This window comes from Ambystoma mexicanum, chromosome 11 (assembly GCF_040938575.1).
Source record: "Ambystoma mexicanum isolate Mex_15411 chromosome 11, UKY_AmexF1_1, whole genome shotgun sequence".
Lineage (NCBI taxonomy): Eukaryota > Metazoa > Chordata > Amphibia > Caudata > Ambystomatidae > Ambystoma > Ambystoma mexicanum.
In genome coordinates this window covers 841546706-841570682 of record NC_090934.1, presented here as the reverse complement: position 1 = coordinate 841570682, position 23977 = coordinate 841546706, and the positions used below count along the sequence as shown (strand labels likewise).

The 23977-nt window shown below is 46.1% G+C and overlaps 1 protein-coding gene across 10 annotated transcripts in view; it reads right to left on the bottom strand.

Moving 5' to 3' along the window:
- VWCE (von Willebrand factor C and EGF domains) overlaps positions 1–23406 on the bottom strand; it is a 520650-nt gene extending 497244 nt beyond the window's left edge. For 4 of the 10 annotated variants that reach the window (XR_011279711.1, XM_069623796.1, XM_069623797.1 and 1 more), the window contains exon 1: positions 17936–23403. Coding sequence is in view for 6 of the 10 variants with exons in the window: in XM_069623796.1 (XP_069479897.1) it covers positions 17936–18045 (110 nt within the window). In the remaining 4 variants the exon portion in view is untranslated. Of the gene's footprint in view, positions 1–17935 lie in introns of all 10 variants that reach the window. The other 6 variants (XM_069623798.1, XM_069623800.1, XM_069623799.1 and 3 more) reach the window with 3 other exon arrangements.
- Between the last annotated feature and the right edge of the window lie 571 nt (positions 23407–23977).

Genomic DNA, 23977 nt, shown 5'->3' with positions numbered 1-23977 from the left:
CCACCCTGCACTTGCCTTTCATGGAAGGCACCCAGTAATTTTTGTGTTCCACAAAAGGCCTGTCTGCATTCTACCCCCACAGGATCCGTAGAACACAGCACCTTCCTTATGCACCCAATCAGTATCTCTCCTATTCATGTTTCACAGCTCTGCCGAGAACACTGATCTGAGCACAATCTGTGGCGCTACAGAGGTGGAAGCTGAAGAAAGTTCCTATATCCACTGTGTTTTTTTGTCTGCGTTTTAACCTGTTTTTAGAAAGTAAAAGTGGCTGGTAGGTCATTTATCGGTTGGGATAGTTGTGGTCCATGCAAACACATACTCCAACTAAACGTAGAAAACTGACACAGAATGCTGCCCTTGCGTCCAACCACAGAGCTTCACAGATACATTTTTAACAGTGGTGCCAACAGAGTGGTGTCATACAGATATATTACTGCCTAGTCTGAAGAGGAACTTTAAGGTAAAAATGTATCTTTTAATTTGCTTGTATTACTAGGTGCAAAGAAATAATGAGATTGGGGCAACCAAGCTCCGAAGCACCCCGGCCTCCACAATGGCAAAGGATCTCCAGTCAGGTCCCCTTTACACAAATCAGAGTTTTACTTGATCACTCACAAAGAACATACATCGTGCCAACACCACTCCCTCCTGGAGGCACACGCCACCGCCCCCACCCGGGCCCCATCAAGGCACATGGACACACCACTGCACCTGCATACAGGACATTCCCCCCACACAGATCCGCCCAAATGGCAAAACCTTCAGCCAATTTGAATAATACATACCTACTCAGTGGTTAAACACAACTACTCTGGAGCAATCAGTGTCCTGCTATAATGATAGAGGTTCCTCAAAAATAAACGTAAGCAAGAATAATGGGTTTGAGATTGTAGTGATAAAGTACAATAAATGGTAGATTTTAAACAACCAAAATATGTTCATAAATGTATCTAATATATACAGGAACACATCACACTTCATGAGTTTTGTTGATTCATCTGAATTTTCCTTAACATAGTGTTTCACTCTATCCAATCTTCCTCAAGGTTAACCATAGGCATATATTACATTGAATGTGCCTTCAATGTTAACAAGTCAAAAACCATGAACAACAAAATGGTGTTTCTACATATATAATTCAGCTGTCACAGTAAGCAAAAGGGGAAAGATTTAAGAGGGAAATAAAAAAAAACTGGTTCCATTCAAAAATATAATAAAAACACAAATTAACCTTAAATCCAATACCTTTGTGAGGCATGATGCATTTCAAAAAAATAAAAAGAGGGATGTTAGTGATGTAGATAGTGATTGCATCAATATAGATTAATTATATTTTTATTTGTGTTGGCGATTAATTCAGAGTGTTAGATAAACAAATTCAAGAAAAAGGAATTGGTTTGAGTTATAATGTGATTATATCAACCATAATCTCCATTTATAATTCGATAAACTGAAATCATTATAGAAAATAGGTGGCAGTGACTAACATCTTGCCAGAGATATACAATTTACCCTCAAATGCATTGTATGACTTGTGGACTCATCATAAGAACGAGTAAATATAAGCATTCGAAGATGAAATTGTTGATCTTCATTTGTCTAGCAATATGAATAAATGAAGAGGGGTCACTGATCTGGTACAGGATTGACAGTTGATTACATTAGGACTGCCGAAGTGTGTAACACCCAGTAGGTCCTGGGAGTTTCAATGTCTCAATTTGAAAACATTGTAGCGTGTCAAATTTCAGGGACTTTTTAGACCAGTTTCTCATAAAGTAGCGCAAATTAAAGGATCGCAGAGAATGTGCTCCTTTCATTTGCGATACTTTCAGAAATGCGAGGGTCTTCTTATTCTCAGTCGAGACCTGAGCATTAAGGGAGGGGCTGGATGGTGGGACAAAAATGGGCCTTCTAATCCCCTTGCTTACATTAGTGTCAGGAGTGACAGGCTGCAGCAACCACAGGTTCAGAAATGACCCTGTCAAGATTTGCACCTGTTCCCAACAGGCGCATGAAAATGACCGTAGTTTCTGTGCATTTCGATCCCATTTGTGAATTCGGATGCACATTTAAATGCACAGATATTTCCCTGAAATTAGCAAATGCACAAAGGGGTGAAAAAGGACATCTGAATGAACGCATCTAAGATATACTCATTCAGATCGTCTATGAGAATCGGCCTTCTTCTCTTTTAGGCATAAGCAATGATAGGCCATTGCACATCTTATCACTTGTGCTAAAAATAGCTTTGAGAATCTGTCTCTTTAGGTTCTTTTCATGCAAACAAATATATAAATGTTTAATGTAAATATGGGGTCGATAATCTATTTTTTTTTGTTACTTTATAGCTGTGTTTTGTACTTTAACAAGCCTTATACTCTGAATTCTGTTTGTGATTTTAATTGCTGGTTTGAATGGGAGGACGTGTAGCCGTATTCATTATGGACATTGGAACGCTGTTTGTTTCTTTTTTTAGGATGTAGGTGCCACGTTAGCAATGCAAACACCTCATACAGTGTGTTCTCTTTCATCACGTAAACCAGAAGGGATATTCCAAAATGCAACATCCGGTATAGATTCTTGGAGGTTTTTATGGTAGAAAGAAAACTCCATTTTGTGCTGGACTAAATATGAGCTGCTGTGTATTCCATTATATAAAATAATTCACTCAATGTCAGTGTTGAGTCCTCTTCCTAAGGTGTCCCATCAAAAATGGATTTGAACTCAAAAACAGTTCACAATCTCCTCCAGGCACATTTCTGATCATTTTTTCCATACCATATGCATATGTTAACAAAGTTTCTGCTGATTGTGGCATTTGCCTGTGGTGGTTTATCTTATGAAGGTGACCTTACAAAGGGAGAAAGAGTAGTGATCTTCGCCATCACCAAGGCATGTTCAGGCAGTGGGCACACATGATCTGTATTCGTTGGGTGAGTATCCACTGTTCCTTGGGTGTTCAAGGGTGACCAACTCTAGGCCTTGAGGGCCGCAAAACTGACAGGGCAATCAGGAAATCCATCATTAATATTCATGAGAATAAATCTGCATACATTAAGAATCTGTGTATGCAAATTTATCTCATCAATATTAATGAGAGGTATCCCGAAAATCTGACATGTTTCCGGCCTTCGTGGCCTGCAGTTGGACAACCCTACTCTAGATCTGCCACCGTAGGGGTGATGGATCTTGTGGCCTTCCCCAACACCTGTGCATGGTTAGGTGGTAGGGGGTTCTGTGCTCTGTATTCAAAGGTGTACTGTAACCTGTTGGATGTGTGTACTGTAACCTGTTGGATGTGTGTGTGCGTCTCTATGGAGGGAGGGGGGTAGCACCTTCAAATATTTGGTTCTTATATCCTTTAATACCATCTCCGGGTGTGTTATTGAGGCGACCATGATTCCGTTATTCGTGGGAAAGGGTCATCGCCTGGTTGAGAGTTGACTCTCGAAGTTAGGACGCAAGGAAATCTATTCTTTGGATGTCTGACAGTTCCACTCAACTCTTTTTTTACAAGAAGGAAATCACAACTTGTATTCTTTTATTCACCGTTCCCAGTATTACCAGGTCTCCTTAGGTCGCTGCACGGAGGTTGACTTGGTCCTTTGCAAAGAAATACATTGATAAGCAATAAAGTAGGCAGAAAGGAGATTCTTTATACATATCTTAAAAGCAGGTCAAAAGGCGATTGTTTACATGTTAAAACCTGGCCGTTTTTTAAATCTTTCATGACGAGCTCCTTGTATTAAATTCCACTGTAAGTGCGGGAATGTTGTCCTCATCAATGTGCCCGTGTGTGGGGCTCACATATGTCTGTTCATCTTTGCTGGATCCATCTTTGCCCACTTTGATAATGAAGGGACTACAATGTGAAGAGAGTGTAGAAAGGGATCTGCTATTCTTTAGTAGCATGATACCCATTACTAACAAGATGAGTATATTGCTCTGTGTCAGTGGGACACTGCGCTAACGGGTTGAGGATCTGCTGTAGCTAACAACTAAGATTCTGGAAGCTGTGGTCTTTGTTTGCATCAGTAGACCAATTGGATGACAGTGGCCAGAATACAATGGGTTGGAAAAGGAGGGTCCAGGATTTGAAAAATGTTGTCCCATTGGCTTTATTGCAACGAATGAACTTCAAGTATAGGTGTAAACTAAAACAGAGGAATAAACCTATTGTAATGAGAGATGTAACCTGGCACTTAGTCTGAGCTGCTGAGGTTGGGAGTTGTGCTGTGAGCATTGGAATTCTTGTCACCTGTCAGGGCATTTCTTAGGTTGGTCTAAACGTCACAGTATGCAGTATTATTAGAGCTTTCTGTAAACAAGAGTGTGCAGGTACCAGAGCAACCTGGTGAAACATGTTGCTTGCCTTTAAGCATGCTCTGTGTGTCAAGCATATGCTGCAGAAATGTGTGCATTTTCCACAAGCCCGCGGTTTGGATCCCTTTGACAAAACAGGCCTTCATCCTTTGGAGGTCAAAACATTGAGGAGCTCATGTTGCTGCGTGGCGTAACATAAATGAAAGGTGAAAAAGCCTTTTACGTCTTTCATTCACGTCACGCCACATTTTCATTCATTTGTATGGCGAAGAAGAGGGGCAGATTGTAACTTGCGATTCTGATGCCCCCTTCCTCTCCGCCTTACAAACAGTACAGCATTTGTGCCAGCATGACGTTTCATGCCGGCGCAAATGATGTGGAATTATAAGGAGTACACCGGCTTTTTACACCAACAAACGCAAGCGGACTCCATAGGAATCCATTGTAAACGCCAACTGCCATGCATACATGGCAGGTGGCGTTGACTTAATTTGCACGATTAAGGGAAAAAAGGCAGTGTACAAGCATGTTACACTGCCTTTTTCCACTCTCTTTTTGCACCCCTATGTAAAAATTATGAAATTTAGGGGACAGGACCTGTGCACCAAAAGTGCAAACGTATCAGGTTGCCGCTGCGAAATAACACAGAACTCAAATATTAGCACCCGAGTGACTTTGCATTTGGTAATAATAACATAGAAAAACAAGGCGAGGGGTCACACGGTTAAGTACAACAATTAATCAATTGATCATTGATTCAGATAGGTGTGGAGGGGAAAGAGGCTCAGTCAGATGAACGAATGTAACATCATATTTTATTATTTATCAAAAACATCATAATAGAATTTTAAAAAATGTACATTCACACAGTAACATCATAAAATACATATAAATGTATATCAACATAGAAAAAGTCTAGAAAAATATATCTAAAAGCAACCTATCAAACACTGCTAGATGTAGTTCATATCCATCTATATTTCATGAGCAGTGTACACTAATCAATATGAAGGTGCTATCAAAAAAGTGCTAAGTGCCTACTACGAGTACGTAATTACAAAGTATCTTCAAAAATGTAGTTTCGACGACAAAACTAGTCTAGTTCGGTCATAAGAACTGATGGTTGTCTTCGTCAGGGCACACAATTGGAGTGACATCTAATATTGGAAAACCCCCAACATTTTTATTGGCATACAAATTGTAGTTAAACCAATAGGTCCCTTAATTGCACAGATGTTGTACTTCAAACTTGATTGTAGGTCTGGAGTTCTAAAAAAAGCATCAACCCAAAAGAATAGAATGAACAAGGAAAAAACAGAAGAAAAAAGAACATTAAAAACTAAAAACAAAACATAAAGGGCGCAGAGAACAATTACTTCATTCGCGCAACCCGTTTAATAAACAGATGATGATAATTTTGCATCTGTGGGGACAGAAAAATGTATGGGATATAACCATTATCCCAAATTCTAACCATATTGCACAAAGAGACTGACCTAAAAACGTGTAATGGGCTGCATATCTAAAAACATACTAACCTCCCCATTGTACCGATTCAAAGCATGCCCACAAGTTGCTTGCTGAAACATGTTCACATCTGATATTAACCTATGGGGGTACGTTTTTGCCGGCCCATTTAGCGGTTTGTTATATCTATATGGGGCACGGCTTTACCTGGACCATTTAGCCTAGTACAGCATTCTCCATCAGCCTTGTACCACTCAGCCTTTAATTGCAAATACATACTATTGTGGCTAACAGTGTGCCCATTCAGTATTGTGTTTCTTCTTGTTCCACACCATCTAGAGTACCATTTTGACATTAACTCGTATGATATGTCATTTGTGGCATATTCTGCACTTTAAAATATATTAGACAGCTAGCATTCGCCAGCTTTATGTTTTTTGATTCTCTTTAGCCTGGAGTTCCACACTAAGTGAGGCTAACATACATATGTTTCCCTTTGTTTTAGGGTGTATACCAGTCGGCTTATTTCCACACTCCACTCCACCGTAGTGTGCAATTGCTATACCGCGATGCCTCCCCCTTTTCCATTTTTTTAATATCACATGTGAGCATGTTTCAGCAACCAACTTGTGGGCATGCTTTGAATCGGTACAATGTGGAGGTTAGTATGTTTTTAGATATGCAGCCCATTGCACGTTTTGAGGTCAGTCTCTTTGTGCAATATGGTTAGAATTTGGGATAATGGTTATATCCCATATATTTTTCGGTCTCCACAGATGCAAAATTATCATCATCTGTTTATTAAACGGGCTGCGCGAATGAAGTAATTGTTCTCTGCGCCCTTTATGGACCAATCAAGGTGAACATGTTTTGCTTGATATTGTCAGTCCATTGTATTGAATTCTAATAAGGTGTTGGGTGCTTTGAGGCACAGTCAGTTTTGTTTTTAGTACTTAATGTTCTTTTTTTCTTCTGTTTTTTCCTTGTTCATTCTATTCTTTTGGGTTGATGCTTTTTTTACAAGTCCAGACCTATAATCAAGTTTGAAGTACAACATCTGTGCAATTAGGGGACCTATTGGTTTAACTACAAGTTGTATGCCAATAAAAATGTTGGGGGTTTTCCAATATTAGATGTCACTCCAATTTTGTGCCCTGGAGAAGACGACCATCAGTTCTTATGACCGAACTAGACTAATTTTGTCGTCGAAACTACATTTTTGAAGATACTTTGTAATTACGTACTCGTAGTAGGCACGTAGCACTTTTTCGATAGCACCTTCATATTGATTAGTGTACACTGCTCATGAAATATAGATGGATATGAACTACATCTAGCAGTGTTTGATAGGTTGCTTTTAGATATATTTTTCTAGACTTTTTCTATGTTGATATACATTTATATATATTTTATGATGTTACTGTGTGAATGTAAAAACATTTTTTATTCTATTATGGTGTTTTTGATAAATAATAAAATATGATGTTATATTTGTTCATCTGACTGAGCCTCTTTCCCCTCCACATCTATCTGAATCAATTATCAATTGAATAATTGTTTTACTTACCCATGTGACCCTTTGCCTTGTTTTTCTACATATATTGCTCCCCTTGTCCATGGTTCAGGGGATACCCATCGTTTTGTTCTTTGGTAATAATAACACATATTTTTACAGCATTTAGAAAGTGGAGAAATGCTCAGCACATGCAGATGGGTGAAGTGCATACAATAGAAGGAGGATAGCACTGGGGCAATGTGCTGATCTTGGAAGCAAAACCACGCAGAGTAACAGAGGTTCGAATCCCGGATCCGCGCTCCGAAACCTAGCTCAGGTTTTAGGTGCGTTATAAAATAAATTTCAATAAAAAATATTTTTTTACTATTAGAGTAAAATACTTATTATCCGTAGTTTGTACCATGATACACATTATATTAAATATCTTAAAACTTCTATACAACTACAATACCAGAACATGTATATAATACACGTTTGTTTTACCTAATAAACATTATTTTACACTACATTTAAATTGTGGGACATGCAAAGTTTTACTCACATATTAAGTACACACAGAACCTGGTCTTTTGAGCTCTGGAGCAGTTGTTTGGTCGGGTGATGCGCATTACAAAAACAATTAATAAACAAAGCAGATAAACCACTTCTAATGACCAGTTCCCTGTACCCTAAAACAGTTTTTCATGAAAACACTGCCTGAAGAAGGCTTCTGACAGCTGACAAAAAAATCTGAAACTCTGTCTCAACTCACAATATCTATTTACAATGGTGTGTTTTAAATGAATCTTTTCATATGGATAAAATGGCTATATGCGTGCTGCCATCACACAGGGGTAAATTTACAGTGAGCGGAGTCGAATTAAAGCATACATTTGTTCTTACGCTTTCATTTTCCGCTCCAGCTCTTTGTCCTTAGGAGGGTAGCAAGGAAGAGATAGCATCTCCACTTTGCTAGCCTCCTCTGTTTCAGGACAGCACTTAGTTTAATGGAATACACCTCAAGGTAGCACCTGCAAATTGTTAGGCAAAGTTTGTATGCAGTGCCCTCTGGGAACACTACAAACAACTCTGAATACAGGTATAGGAAACCTAACCTTTGGTATAAGCTTGTACTACACAGTTTGGTAGCGTGATGAGCAGCCAGGCTTATCTCAAGAGGAGTCAATGTGAGCTGCAGGGAAGTTACACAGAGATTCACAGTGACAAGTATTCAAATAAACACTTACACTCAAGGTTTTTTGAATAAACAATTGTTATATTAATTTATTGATCAGTCAGTTAGAATAAGCCTTCTTCAGTAGCGGGCAATATAATAGTAAAACACAAATACACTTCAATACTATACACTCTTAGTTTCTAAATCAGTAAAGACCCTTTTAGGATGGCCCACAGACACAACCTATACCCTCGGGTGACTTCAATAACTAGGGTGATGGGGACATTAATATCTTACTTTTTGCATTTAGAATACTGTTATAAGTGGTAAAAGGAAAAGGTTATTAGAACAACAAGAGACCACAAATATTCTTAAGCAGGCAAATACTTTTGGAACCGCACAGCAGAGTCATTCAGTATAACAGGCTAGGCCAAAGTCAATGGGCAAAGTCTTATATAGGATGAAGCATTTCTGGTAGGTAAGTTGAAAAGTCTTTGCACAATGTTTTAGAAGTCTTTTTAAGAAAAGAAGAATCAAATGTAGGGCCACAAGCCGTTAGACTTGTGAGGAGTATAAGATGCAAGCAACTCTTCAGCAAGAGGTAAGTTCTCTCAGACTTTGTATAGTACCTTTGAATTGAAGAAAAAGTGCAGCGGATAACCTCTGTTCCTGTGCAGCTCTGCAGATCTCACTTTTCCTGGGCCTCAGTCGTGGGGACAAGAGGGAGGACTTCTGGGGACTCCTGCACTGCAATGGGATGGTCAACACTCGCAACTGGCAATCTTCAAATCAGTGGCTGTTCAGTGTTTCAGCACCTCGCATCTACAGCAAATAGCAACACTGCGGTTCCTGGCTGTCGACATGGACTTTCCTTGCTTCTGGAGTCCCACACTCTGTTGAGGGGGCTCAGGCTAGGTCAGTCCTGCTTCCTGGGAGTCCAGAGGATCTGCCTGAAGCTCTAGGCCAGCATAAAAGCAACACACAGAATCTGGTGTTCCTCTACCTGGCTATACCGTTTCCAGCAGCAACTCTGTGGAAATTCAACCAGCTCCGAGAGGATGTCCAGGTGGCTTACTTTGGAGTTCATTGGTCCCACCAACTCAGGGGGAGAAGTCGTCTTTGCAGGGGCTTCTCTGTCGATAAGAATTTGGAGTTTCTGCACAGCAGCAGGACTTCACCGGGCAAACCAACGGTCCAGGAGTAGCAGCAGGCTTCCTCTTCAAGTTCTTCTTCGGTTCCTTCATCCAGTGGTCGACTCTGCCTTCCAAGCCAAAGGCCTTGCCATTTATTCAGTTCTCTCCCATTCAATCCAGCCTGTCAGTCACCCAGCAGGGTGGCTGTCCTTTCCAGACAGTCAGCCAGCCAATCACTACAGAGTGCATGTGGGTCTCCTAGGAGACTAAGCACAGCTAGTTTCAGGCACCTCCCTCACTTCCTGCCTACCCCAGACACCCTGGAGCCAGAGGCAGGCTTCACTCGTGAGTCCCGCCAAAGGCAAAGTGAACAACGGGACCAAACCTGGTTTGGCACGCAGAGTAAATCTCAAGAAGTACCGTTTCACAAAGAAATGGTGACAAAAGAAGACTGGGCCATTTTGACAAAAATGGCACCCTTGGGTGCGTTACTGCAGCTGCGAAAGCAGCCTGCGGTAACTGTACACCACAGTTGTTGGTAAAACACTGCCACCAGCCATTCAGTGAGGAAAGGGTAACATAAAAATGTTACATGAGAAGCTAGACAAAGGGGATACTAGGTAACCCCTCCAGCACCTTATTTTAAAATAGTGTGTGCTGGGTCTAGAAAGTTACAAATGTAAGTAAAGTCAATTTCACTTCACTGCTCTGGGAAACCGTAGTTTATCACAGAGAAGGTATTTAAACCTTGGGGAAATCTGAAAGACGTCCTGTGCCACTGCACTGAAGGTGCTGTGTGACACACTGTACAAGATGATGCCTATGGAGTTTGTCAGGCTCCATAACCAAAAAAAAAGACAAAGCTCAGAAACCACATTAAAATTAACGAGAGAGTGGGAAAAAGGGTATCACTCTCTCCAGGTAAAAAAAAATCAAGCCCTCAAAATCGAGCAAAGTTGCTCGGGATCTCGAATGTGGAGAGGAATTATCACATTTCTGAGAATTCTCCCTAACACAAATGAGCAGGCGGATTCCTTTGGAATCCATTATAAAACACCATCTGGAAAGCGAATTTGCAGGCAATATTTTATATCACTCAAAGGGGATGTTGCTTCGTTTTACTCTTTAATTTTACTCTCTGCTTTGACAATGACGAAAATGACATGATGGGGCCCCATGCATGCAAGAAATGGAAATGTGGGCGCTCCCCTGTATGTAATTTCTGTGCTTTTTTTTATTATTTAAGTGACTCCCACACATTTGTGGAGATTTGTGTATCCTCTCTTTTTTGGAAATTCTGAAATATTAGAGCAAATGAAAAAAAACGCAGAGCTTGCACTTTATTTATGTGTGCTCATTTCAGAAATGCTTCTAAATGTGCATCTGAGGGGAATCCAAATGTGAGCATCCTCTCAAAGAGGGATAGAAACGCTACTTTCTTTGTATCGCGTTTCACAGGGATAGGACCGCGTGTCTCTGTGAAATATGCTCCCAGCCACGTGGTTGCTAGGAGCCAGTCATATATCACTGTCGGGAGCGTGCCTACAAGTTGGCTGGCTATAGCACACATCTCAACGCTACTGTCCAGCCTCGCAGAAAGGCTCTGGTCACCCCAGTGGAACGCGAAGAAAAGGGGGGAAAAAGCATTTCTACCCCTCTCTGAGGTGGTGCACACATTCAGATGCCCTGTGTGGACTAGGCTACTCCTTTACTCAAAAACAGTATAGAGAATCTCCCCCTGGGGGTATGCATAAAATATTGCAAAATCGTCCCCAGAAAATGGTTTATCTATTTTTTCAGTTCCGTAACATAATTGTGACCAGCACTTTTGCATTCATACGCATTTGGAGACTTGTACCTAAGCCTACTGCGGTAAGACCCGTGTCTCTCTTTGGCAGGATTAACACCAGTTTAATAATGTCGGGAACCTGCGGGTATTTCAAATAACCCACAACTCCCACTGAGAGCGGTCTCTGAAACCCATCACTTTCAAGCCAGCTGTTCAGGAGAAACCGTTTTCTAGAAGGCACCATTTTCTGGCCCCACTTAACCATCTGAATCTGTGACTCAGCCCACAGGCGCGGCCTCGCCAGCGAGCGTTCCGGTGTCATGAGGGGGGAAATATGAGCAGGCAGAGCCAGCCGCTCAGCTGGGTGAGGAGGTCAGCCCCTGCTCAGCAGGTGGGCCCCGGGGCCTCCTCGGCTCTGTATCCCGGGATGCCTTCCTTCCCCTCGGCCTGCTCCTCTGTCTTGGGCCTGCGGAGGAGGGGCACGGCAGCTGGGATGAATTAAAGTCCACGCTAGATAAACAACCCATAATAACGTGAACCTTCGCCTCGTTCCGTGTCGAGAGCTCCGGGGCTTACACTGAGGCCAGGCCTCACTGTCATCCTGCGGTGCTGGGTCAGCGTTAGGAATGCGCAGCACTAGTGCCGACCTCCACGCGACCAACGGTCTTATTTACAAAGTTGAAAACACTCACCTGACGTCACCCTGGCTGTGAACGGTGAAGATGCCTAACGAGCCAGTACATCTTTGGCGTTTCCTGCTCTGTTTTGTCATTCCAATAAAGCATTATTGCATTGTCTACATGGGTTGGCTCGGGATGGACAAGCTCCCTCCCCTTTACACCCAATGCCCCCTTCTCGTTTCCTTTCATATGTTGTTTCTGGACGGAAGAATGATCTCACTCTGCTTTTTCTGCCATGACGCTGGATGGATCTCTCCTTCTGCTTGCGCTACCCCATGGACAAGACCTCTGACTCCCTCACTCTGATACCAATGCGCAGACAGGCTCACCCCTTCAATGTGCTTCTCTGGGCAAGCAATATCTCTTCCTTCTAGCACTTTCTCTCTGAACAGAGACGCTCACCCTTTCCTTGTATTCCCGCTGGGGAGACTATCTTCCAGCCTTTCTGTAGGGTGTCTTGGGAGCCCTCACTCATTGCACATGCTACATCTAGATAGGGAATTTCTCTCCCCCCAGTGTACCGCCTGGATGCGGCACGCTACTGTCGACCACTAAAGGATCTCACTTCAGGTGTTTCCTCTGGGCAGTTGATCTCCTTTCCACCACTTGCGGCCTATAGTCAGGGGGATCTCACACCACAGTGTGCTCTCTGTATCAGCTGGCAATCACTCTGCGTGTGCTGCTTCTGGACAGGAGGCCTATATGTCTGTTTTGTCTCTGGACATAGTATCTCCCTCTTTGCAGTTCATTTGGATTGGAGAGCTCCCTCCCTGTGCTGCCTCTGGACATAGGGTCGTCGTTCTTTCCTGTGCTATCACTGGACAGAAAAGCTCTTTTCTTGTGCTGCATCTGGGAGCTCCCCCTCAAGCTCCCCCTATCCTGCCCATGGCCAGAGGAGCTCACACTCTCCTGCTATTGCCTTTGTCCAGAGTGTCACAACCAAAGGGTCTTTCACAGAGGCGTTGCTAGGGGGGGGCCTCTAGCCCCGGGTCTTTTGGTTGTAGCCCTGGATAGAAGCTCAGGGACTACAACCAAACGGCTATAGGTAGCCCCGAATCCCGCCAGTCCTGACATTAGCTTAGCCCCTAATCCTTTCCAGACCTAGCAACACCCCTGGTTCAAGCAACTGGCCCATCTCTAATTCCAGCCTGAGAATTAAACAAGAGATCACAAAAGAAATGACAAAATTTAGTGCAATCCAATCACCACCTTTCTTAATTAACAATCAGGCTTAAGAGGGACAGAAACCACAGGCACTAGGGATATCTTGTGACCAGCGTCGACCATGAATCGATCATGTGCTGCTCAATTCTGCTTGACGTACATGCGTGTTAGAAGAGAGAGGCCACAGGATTCTCCCAAATTGCCTGGTGGCACGGGCTTGCATCCAAGTCATGGCCCTAAAACTGGATCAAGTCCTTTCTATCCGAAGCCTGCCTGCTGTCCATAATTGAAAAACTGCCACCAGTGAAGAGGGGGTGTTCATGCAGTGAATCCCAGTGCTCAGCAACATCAACACTGTCATACTCTGCTTGTCCATCTGCTTGATCTGAATTCTTATGTCTGCCGAAAACATTGAAATCTAGATCAGGGAGACAAAAAAAACAGAGCACTGTGGCCACGTCACAACTCTAAACCGGATTATTGTAATGGTCTACTGGCCGGGGCACCCGCCAAGCAAATATTGCCTGCGGAAGGCACAACATGCTGCTGTGAGATTGGTGTTTGGAGTGAATAAGTCCACACCAATTTCAGGATTGTGTCGTTTGATCCACTGTCTGGCTGTGGAGGACAGGATCAAGTTCAAGATCGGATGTATGGTATTCAAGTGCTTGAATGGTCTAGCCTCCTCACACCTGGCAGATAAATTAAACTGTTACCAACCTGCACAGTCCCTTACATCAAAGGATAAGCTTCTATTGACTATCTCCACAACTCGCTGTGTGTCATGGGGAAATTGCAGATTTGCGGTGTTCAGACCCAAGCCACGGAACAGTGTTCCTTTAGAGATCAGAAATGCAGAGTCTTTGTCTCTGTTCCAAAAAAGCTAAAAACGTTATCTGTTTAAATAGAGGGAGGATGCATGGTCCAGGACCTTATGTTATATTTTGTTACTGTGCATTTATATAGCGCCTAATATACCATTGGTATGACCTCAAAGCGCTGTGGGTTAAACGCCCTCGACGACAGTAGACCAGGTCAGTGGAGAAAGGAGGGTAGTATAGGTGCTTGGGTGCACTCAGTATGTGTGAAGCCAGTGCGTTGTGTAGCTGCATTCTAATGGTGGGAGTGATGTGGTGGCTTGGTGAGATCAGTAGAATGTGTGCAGCAAGGCCATTTTATTTTATTTATTGTTCATTTATAACGTGCTTAATACCAGCAAGTGGTTTCTAATCGCGGGATCGGGATTCCAACCTATGTTGCGCTGCATTGTCTTGCTTTCAAGACAAATGCGTGGTGCCTCTTGTGTCCAGCAATGTGCATAGTAATTTTTCCGGACTTCTTGTTTCATAATAGATTCTGGCTGTAAGAAGTGCGCATAGATGCGATTTGTTTCGCCACAGTAGCGCTATACAAATTCCTCAATCAATAAATCAATCAAGGACACAGGGTGACTCAAAAATTGCCTTAATGGGACCAAAATAGATGGTTTACCAACCAGCGAAATTGAAAAGTGCATCATCCCTTTGCAATGTTCTCAGGTCTATGGTCCCCCACTCATGCAGTCCAATTCCAAGCTGAGCTCACACAAGCTTTTCTTGTATTCCTCCTTGAATACTGCAATATCATGTATTTCGGTACCAGCAAGAAGGAAGCATAGAAGCTACTGATGATCCTTATTAAGCAGCCTGCAGATGTTTCATCACCAGGGTATTGGGCAATATCTCTGCCTCCCATCCACAGCCCTCTACTGACATCTAACAACACATCAAGTTGAACACCTTGGTCATCATGTTCAAAATTCACCAGCTAACCAGAGCTCGGTAACTCAAGGTTCTGCCCCCCCACCCTCTGTTGCTGCCCCCCCACTAAAGCCAAACTGCAGCCTGCAATCCAACCATTCCAAAACCTGTTGCAATGCGGGGTCAGGAGGATCAAACACAGTGGCAACACTCTGAAGGTTCAGAACCCAACCTTTACAGTGTGCGGAAGTCTAACCTCGGAGTTCAGTCCATGGGAAACGCTGCCAGGCACCAAGCGAGGCCAGGTAACCTGTGCCCCATGGCAGCCAGGCTTGGGAGAGGGGCGAGCAGCAGCCCATCAAACGGGGCCACGCTCCCCCTCTCCCCCACTACTGCCACTAGGCGACACACAGTCCGCGGCCGGGATGACAAAAAGGAAGGGAGAAGTGTGAAACAACACCTCGCCCTTCCTTCTAAATTAGGTGCTTAACGCACAGGATGCGTGGGAAGCAGGGAGGCAGAGCCACAATGAAGAGAAGCACCCCCCGGGTGCTGAGACAGTCGGCACCTGCCGGCCTGGTGGCTGGCACCACAGCCCCCACACATGACACAACATGGACCCAGGGCCAGCCCCTCGGTCCAATATAAGGAGCTACTTTTGCAGCAGAAAAAACAGAATCAGCTTGTGGTCCCTGCACGGGGACCCAAGCAATCCAGTTTGGGTCCCTGCACGGGGACCCAAACAAAAGAGTACTTTGCGTACGCAGAGTCTCTTCTTTTTCCCAGAACACTCCCACCCTAGAAAAAGGACGAGAAGAAAGAGAAAGAAGACCGGTCACTGTTGTGGGACAAAAAAGGCGGCACGGGCCAGAGAGGGTAACCCCGGGGACCCAATGCCCAAAAGTACAGCATAATATGGTTATTGTAATTATAATGTTTTGGATTGGCCATAAGTGTGCAATAAAATCTCAGTGTTTTATTGCCAACACTCACCCAATGCTCTCGTGTACTACCTGGGGGAAAGGGTATTATGGGTCTCTCTCTCTCTCAGGTTATGTTAGCCTGCCTGCATATGGGTCCACTGGTTAAGCCTCATGCCTTTTTAGAAGAATCTGAAAACGATGCTGTCCAGGGAAGATTTATGAGCTACCCTCCGCCCCCGTTCATTTTGCGATCCCCTACCTCTCACTCCAACTCTAGGGGCTGAGCCCCGAACACCTTTTCTTCTCTGGGTGTGCTTCTTTCATGTGAAGGACATGCCAAGCCAAGGGCTTTAATAAACAACTTTGAGTCCTGCTAAGTGCCTGTCCGGCAACATGCCGGTGCAAAACAAAATAACTCTTGCCAAACATCCTGGATTGAACTTCTCAAATGTGGCAATGCTGCACAGACCTTGCAGTGTATGGTACTGAATGTATGGCAGTGGGATGCTGCTTTTGGAGCTACAGTAAGACTTTGGGAATGTCTGTACCACCTTCAGCAGGCGCAGTGTCACTCTCTGTCAATAATATCACTCCATATATTGTGATCTGCAAATGCCCTGACGAACCCATGGCAATATCCTGTGCACCTATGTGCACATGGTTTTGTGTCACTGATTGGCTGTATAACTCAGTGCAGTTGTGATGGGGAGCAATTCATGTTGGATATGTGTGCAGAAATTGGTGCTGGTTACCTGGGCATTTTAATCAGATTTGGAGGAAAATGCATGGATGTGACCTGTAATGACTCATCGGGCGATATTATGTTGATGAGGGCACATTCTTTGTTTTATCTAGGATAGGGCGGTACTTCTGTTCGGGATCAAAAGTGTTTTATTTGCATATATGTGTACTTAAAAAAGGATGATGTGGGTGTTGGGCTCGTCACTAGAATGACGAGCCAGCAGGCGGGAACTGTGCTGAACCCTCGTGTGAGGAATTGTGGTGGTCACCACAGTGGCGAGCCAGCAGGCGGGGACTGTGCTGACCCATCATGTGAGGGATTGTTGTGGGGTGTGTCTGTGCGGGGAAGATGATGTGGGTGTTGGGCTTGTCACCACAGTGGTGAGCCAGCAGGCGGGGACTGTGCTGAAATCTCGTGTGAGGGATTGTGGTGGTCACCACAGTGGCGAGCCAGCAGGCGGGGACTGTGCTGACCCATCATGTGAGGGATTGTTGTGGGGTGTGTGTGTGTGTGTGTGTGTGTGCGGGGAAGATGATGTGGGTGTTGGGCTTGTCGCCACAGTGGTGAGCCAGCAGGTGGGGACTGTGCTGAACCCTTGTGTGAGGGATTGTGGTGGTCACCACAGTGGCGAGCCAGCAGGTGGGGCCTGTGCTGAACCCTCATGTGAGGGTTTGTTGTGGGGTGCGTATGTGCGGGGAAGATGATGTGGGTGTTGGGCTTGTCACCACAGTGGTGAGCCAGCAGGCGGGGACTGTGCTGAACCCTCGTGTGAGGGATTGTGGTGGTCACCACAGTGGCGAGCCAGCAGGCGGGGACTGTGCTGAATCCTCATGTGAGGGATTGTTGTGGTGTGTGTGTGTGTGTGTGTGTGCGGGGAAGATGATGTGGGTGTTGGGCTTGTCGCCACAGTGGTGAGCCAGCAGGTGGGGACTGTGCTGAACCCTTGTGTGAGGGATTGTGGTGGTCACCACAGTGGCGAGCCAGCAGGCGGGGCATGTGCTGAACCCTCATGTGAGGGATTGTTGTGGGGTGCGTATGTGCGGGGAAGATGATGTGGGTGTTGGACTCATCACCACAGTGGTGAGCCAGCAGGTGGGGACTGTGCTGAACCATCATGTGAGGGATTGTTGTGGGGTGTGTATGTGTGGAGAGGGCTCACGGTCCATGGACGTGCTCTAGATCGGGGGACTCCCTCTCCTGAAAAGACAGCCGCTCTTCTAAAAATATCTATCTGCCTCTCTGGGCCAAGTGTAGATTCCCTGCAAAGAAGGGTCAAAGGAGGATGTGTGTCTAGTTTTACCTCTGAGATGAGGAACTGGCTGGCTTCTTCCTCGCAGTGTAGATTCTCCCCTGGGTTGGCCCGGCGCACAGAACCAAACAGGAAACCTGCAGCAGGGACTTCCACAACATGACAACTGGAGGGACACCGACTCGCCTTCCTCTGCAGTGCGTGGGGCCCCAAGGATGCAGCACAGTATCCCTTTCAAATCTCCTTCCTCTGCAGGGATGCTGGCTCTCCTTCCTTTGCAGGGAGCCTGGCTCTCCTTCCTCTGCAGTGATCCTTGCTCTGCTTCCTCTACAGTGAACCAAGTTCTGCTTCCACTGCAGCAAGCCCGGCTCTGATTCCTCTGCAATTATCACAGCCAGACCCCCACCCTGCAGCGAGCCACCTCTGCTTCCTCTGCAAGGAGCCCAACTTTGCTTCCTCTGCAGTGATCCTTGCTCTGCTTCCTCTGGAGGAATACCGGCTCTGCTGTCTTTTCAAGAAGCCAAACTTTGCTTCCACTGCTGAGATATTTGCTGTGCTTCCTCTGCAGTGATCCTTCCTCTGCGTCCCCTGTAGAGAGCCTAGCTCTGCTTCTTCTGTAGTGATCTTTTTTGTTCTTCCTTTGCAAGCCCAGCTCTCCTTCTCCTGCAGGTATTGCAACTTTACTTCTTTTGCAGGGAGTCTGGGCTTTGCTATTTCTGCAGGGATGCTTGCTCTGTAAGCTCTGCGGGGATGCTTGCTCTGCTTCTTCTACAGCAGCAAGTCAGCCTCTGCTTCCTCTGCAGGATCTTTGCTTTGCTTCCTCTGCAGGAAACTCAACTTGCCTTCCTCTACAGGGATCCTTGCTTTGCTTGCTCTGCAGGTATTCCAAATGTACTTATTTTGCAAGGAGCCTTGCTCTCCTTCTTTTGCAGTAGGACTGGCTCTGCTTCCTCTGCAGGATCTTTGCTCTGCTTCCTCTGCATTGAGTGTAACTCTGCTTCCTCTGCAGGGAACCCAGCGTTGCTTCCTCTATAAGGTTCCCAACGATACCTCCTCTGTAGAAATCCTAGCTCTGCATCCTCTGTAGGGATCCTTGATCTATTTTTTCTGCTGCAATCCCACCTATGCTTCCTCTGCAGTTAGACCTGACCGCCTTCCTTTGCAAGGATCCCAGATTTGCCCATTCTGAAAGAACCCAGCAACACCATCTCAGCAGGACGCCAGCTAACCTTCCTCTAAAGGGACCTCAGCTTTGCACCTCTGCGTGGACCCCAATCCTGCTCTCCTGAATTGGAACCCAGGACTGCTGCCTCTGCAGGGACCTTAGCTTTTTCCACCAATGGGATCCCACCTACACTTCCTATGTGAGTCGTACTAGGAAATACAAATTCTGCACTGCAAAGAGACCCCACTGGTAGACGAAATAGAACACTAATGCCATGTGGGCTTCATGTATTTGTTGGTACCACACTTCTGTATGAAAAATGCAGACCCTTTTACTGCCTAGGAGACACCACTACTACTGCTATACAAAAAAGGAGACTGCAGGAAAGTTAGATGTGTTGTGTTGGAGGAGGGGAATCCGCTTTATATGAAAGGTTTTAGCCCTGCACATAGAATCACACATGTATGGGGGGGACCTCAAGCTAAAGGACTGGGACTATTACAGGTTTACAGGACAGAGAACCTAGACATAGGCGGGTCAGAAAAGAGAGACCCATGGTTATAGCCTAGAGACCCCGACAAACGGAGTGACAGATTGGCAACAGAAAAGAAGCTCTGTGGGCTGTAGAAAACAATAACACAGCACTGTATGGAAAATGGTGCCAACTGGAGATCGGATAGGATGCTGTCAGATATTCAGAAGATCTGCCGTGGGTATTGGGATAGAGGCTTTGAGTTGTGGGGACAAGGAACCACGACCTATGGGGAAAATGTTCTGTTGGCTATTAGAAAGAGAATTCCCCTCTTTTAGAAAGAGAGGACACTGGCTATGACTATAAAGCCAGAGAGGGCTGATAATGGAAACAAGAGGCTGCTGGCTATGAAAACTGGATCCTGCAGGCAATGAGGAAGAGTAGCTGCTGGCTATGAAATCCAGAGCCCACCGGTAATTGGGAGGAGAGGACACTGGCTATGAAAACTGGAGCCTGCAGGCAGTGGGGAAGAGATGCTGCTGGCTATGAAAAGTAGATCCCACAGGCAACGAGGAAGAGGCGCTGCTGGCTATGAAAACCTGGAACCGCAGGGAATGGCGAAGAGAGGCTGCTTGCTACGAACACGAGAGTCCACAGGCAATTGGGAAGAGGGTGCTGCTGGCTATGACAATTGAAGCCCACAGGCAATGCAGATTAGGGTTGATGGCAATAGGAATAAGCCAGCTTCGAGTCTAAACTGATGCAAGGAGAGTTTCCAGCTATGGGCAAGAGAGCTTGAACACAATGGGATAAAGGGAGTGTTGGCGATGAGAAAAGGAGGCCATCGACTACAAAACCAAGAGACGCCTGGAAATCAGCAAGAGAGGCTACTGGCTATAGAAAGGCGAGACAACAGGCCACTAGCAAGAAATGTTGCCACTATTGGACAGCAAAGCATGAGAAACCTGTGAGAAACTGAAACCATTGGTGATGGGAAGGGGAGATACTCCAGCTATCGAACAGGACAGGAACCCCAGAATTGGCTCATCCAGCCCCACAAAAGCTATAAAGCCTAACACGTTCCCTGTCCTCTTTCTCAACTTCTTCGGGCCTACAGGTTTATTTTGCATCCCTTTGGCCTACAGATATCTCTCATCTCCTTAAATCCCCTCGGGCCCGCTCATCTCCATGAGACACCTGCACATCTATCATCTGCAAAAGGTCGGAGGACCTACGCCCTCTTCTTTCTACTCTGCGCTGTTACTCCTTTGAGACTGCTGGGTAATGGATGATGCTTCTCTTATTTCAGAGAGTGTCTTTTCTTCTGTTGAGTCCTGGTTGTCTCTTGTCTCATGCAGGCGTCTCAGTGCGTATTGTCTTGTACAGACACTGGGTGTCTTCTTCCTGAATAGCCCAAGGTGTTCTTATATCTTTCCACACTCTTTGTTGTTTCTATTCTCCTCGGGGCTTTTCGTGTCTCGACGTTCTTCTGCCCCCTGGATGATTCCTCTCTTCATCAGACCCCATGGGTGTTCATCCTCATTTGCAGTCAGTTCAGGGTCTCATACCCTACCCACAACTTGATGGCTCTCCTGTCTCTGGACTGCTGGATGTGTTTATTACTCTACCCGCCTCTGACCAGCTCTTATTTTTAGACTGCTGCGTATCTCTTATGTTATCAATCCATGTGAGTGTCTACTGTTCTAAAGACCCAAAGTGTTCTCATCTTCAGTGCACAGGTGTCTCGCTGCTCCAAACACTGGGTGTATTTTCTGTTCTTCATAACCTGGGTATCTCCTGTCTCAGAAAAAAAGCTATCTCTGATGCACTCAATCAACCTGTGCAAATTGCCTCTTTTCCAGACCATCTGCGGCTCTTTAATTCAAACCACGATGAATTCTTCAAACCACGGGTTGCTTTCTTCTCCAGACTCTAGCTGCGTCTCGTTTCCAGACCCTGGGTATGTCTGTTGATCTGCATATCCTGGGTGTCTGACTGTTCTTCAGATTCTGTGGGTTTCGGCTCTTCTCTGGATCTCAAGGGAAGAGATTCTGTTCTTCCCCAGGCCCAAGATGACTCTCCTCTCCAGACCACAATTGTACCTTTTCTTCCAAACCATGGGTGTCTTGCTTCATCTGACACTGGCTCTTCTTGTCTAACCTCTTGCTTTTGGGTCTGCAGGAGCAGGACTGCTCAGGGCCTCTCACTCACTTCTACAGCAAGTTGTGTTTTACTGTTTTATCTGGAGGCTACTATTTGCTGGGTTCCCAGTTGATCTGAGGATCCCCTCGTGCTGGTTCCCCTGACCATACTCCTCTGGTATTCGAAGTTCACCCTAGTCTGGATTTTTCCTGATCTGGGTTAACTTGCAGTCTCCTCCCTTGCATTAGACGCCTCTTGAGTTTGAATAACAAAGTGGTTTGGCCACCTTTCTTTGCACAACCCTTGACTGGGGTCTCTTATACTTTATAATCCTGAGTCTCCTTTTAGCTGCGCTCCCTCTTGCTCCGGGTTGTCCTTGTATTGGAACCCCCTCGTTGTGGGGGGTACCTTCTTCTGAAATTCCACACTATGAAACCCCTTGCTTCTCCTAACTCTCAACAGGTATCCCGTGCTATGGACCACCTTGATCTGGGTCCATCCTTCTGCAGGGATCCCCCCACCCCCCTGGTCTTCACTGCTCTAGATCTTCCCAGTTTTGGGCATCTCTTGATGTTGGCTTCCCTGCCATGACCAACTCTCCTTGAACCCCCGCCCCCCTTTGATCTATGACACCCTAGCCCTCAAGTCCCCTGGTTCTAGAAAAGAACACCTCCTCCCACAATCTCAGCAACTTGCTAGAGGTCCCCTTGGTCTCAGGAAGCTCTAGTGCGGGATTGCCCTTACACTGCCATCCCTTTGCTCTGATATGAATTGCATTGCTCTGTTTTTTTTTTTTTTAAATTATCCTGCTCTAGGCTACACCTTTGCCGTGTGGTCGCCCTTCCTCTGGAACATTGTTGCCCTATGGTTACTTTGCTCTTGATCCCCCTTACTCTGGAGAATCGGGCACTGGACCATATGCTCTGGGCTCATTTGCTCGGGTGGCCCCCTTTTCTCTGGGCCCTCCTTCACCCCCTGGCGCCCCTTTGCTCTGGCCTCCTGGTGCTTGCCCCTCCTAAGCTTAACTGGATCCGGGATGATTTGCTTTTGGACTATTCTTGCTATGAGGTACCCCTGACTTGGAGATTATTCTTGCTCTTGCCTCTCTCGTTTACAGTCCCTTTCTCTTTGCTTTAACCCCTTCCCCCCACTTGCCCCGGGGCCACCTTTGCTCTGGGCCTCACCCGGCCTTGCACAGGTGGAATCCTTGTCACTTTCCCTTTTACCCACCTTTCCCCTTACCCTGGCCTCCCTAACTCTGACACCCACCCCCTGCCAGAGGTTCTGCCTTGCCCCTCCTAAACTGGGGTCCCTCTTGCCTCTGTGCTGTGGCTGCTGTGCGGCGGCGCCCCCTCTGGCGGTGGTCTGGTCCTCGGCCGGTGCTGACTGTGCCCCTATTTTCGGGGCGCTTTCCGCTGAGCATCGGTTGGTGTCGCTGCGGGTGAGAGGCTGCTGCTGCTGCTGCTGCTGCTGCTGGAGTGGAGGCTCCGAGTGCTCCCCTCTGACACACAGGGCAGTATTCCTTCTCCTGGGCGTGCTTTTCCCCGAGCCTCCCAATCAGGGCGGGCGGAGCTGATTAGCGCGAGGCGGAGGATTCGCCGCCACGGGGGTCCCGAGACAGTTACCGTGGGTGGGGCGGGATAGTGAGTGACCCACGGGATGGGCGAGAGAGGGGGGGAGGCTCCTCGCAGCGCTTGACGAGACACAGCCCGGCTGTGTGCGCGAGGAGATCCGCTTCCCACATCTGGCAAAACGCAGCCTCGGCTCCTAACCCCCGGGAGACCCCCAGCTCAGGAAACCCCATCAGCGCCGGGAGGTGGTGCGAGGACCTATACTTGCGGGCGTAGGAGGATAAGAGCGGGCACCACCGGCATGGCAGCTGCCGAGGCTGGAGCTTATGGGTGCATCGGTGTATCGTCAACTCGGCTGTTTCCCAATGTTCATGGGCTAGCTAGGGAATAGATATTCAGTACCTGAAAGCTATGTATTCTGTATTTGGCGTGGGGGACGGAGGGAGGGAGGGGTCGGCTTCTTGTGCTTGGATGCTAAGAATGCAGCGTTTCGAGGCTGCGTGTTCTGTGTTTGGGGATGCACGGCACTGCTTTTCCTGTGTGGGAGGCTAGATATTGTTTCCGAGCTATATATGCATTGTTTGGGAAGTAGGTATTCTGCGTTTCGGATTTAGCTATGGCTACAGTAGGTGTGATGTGCTAGGAAAGTGCAGAAACCAGGCATCCTGAGTTTCGGGGCGGGATACCCCCAGGGATCGAAGAAACTCATCTTTGATGGCTAGTCAGTCTGCCTTTGGCAGCTA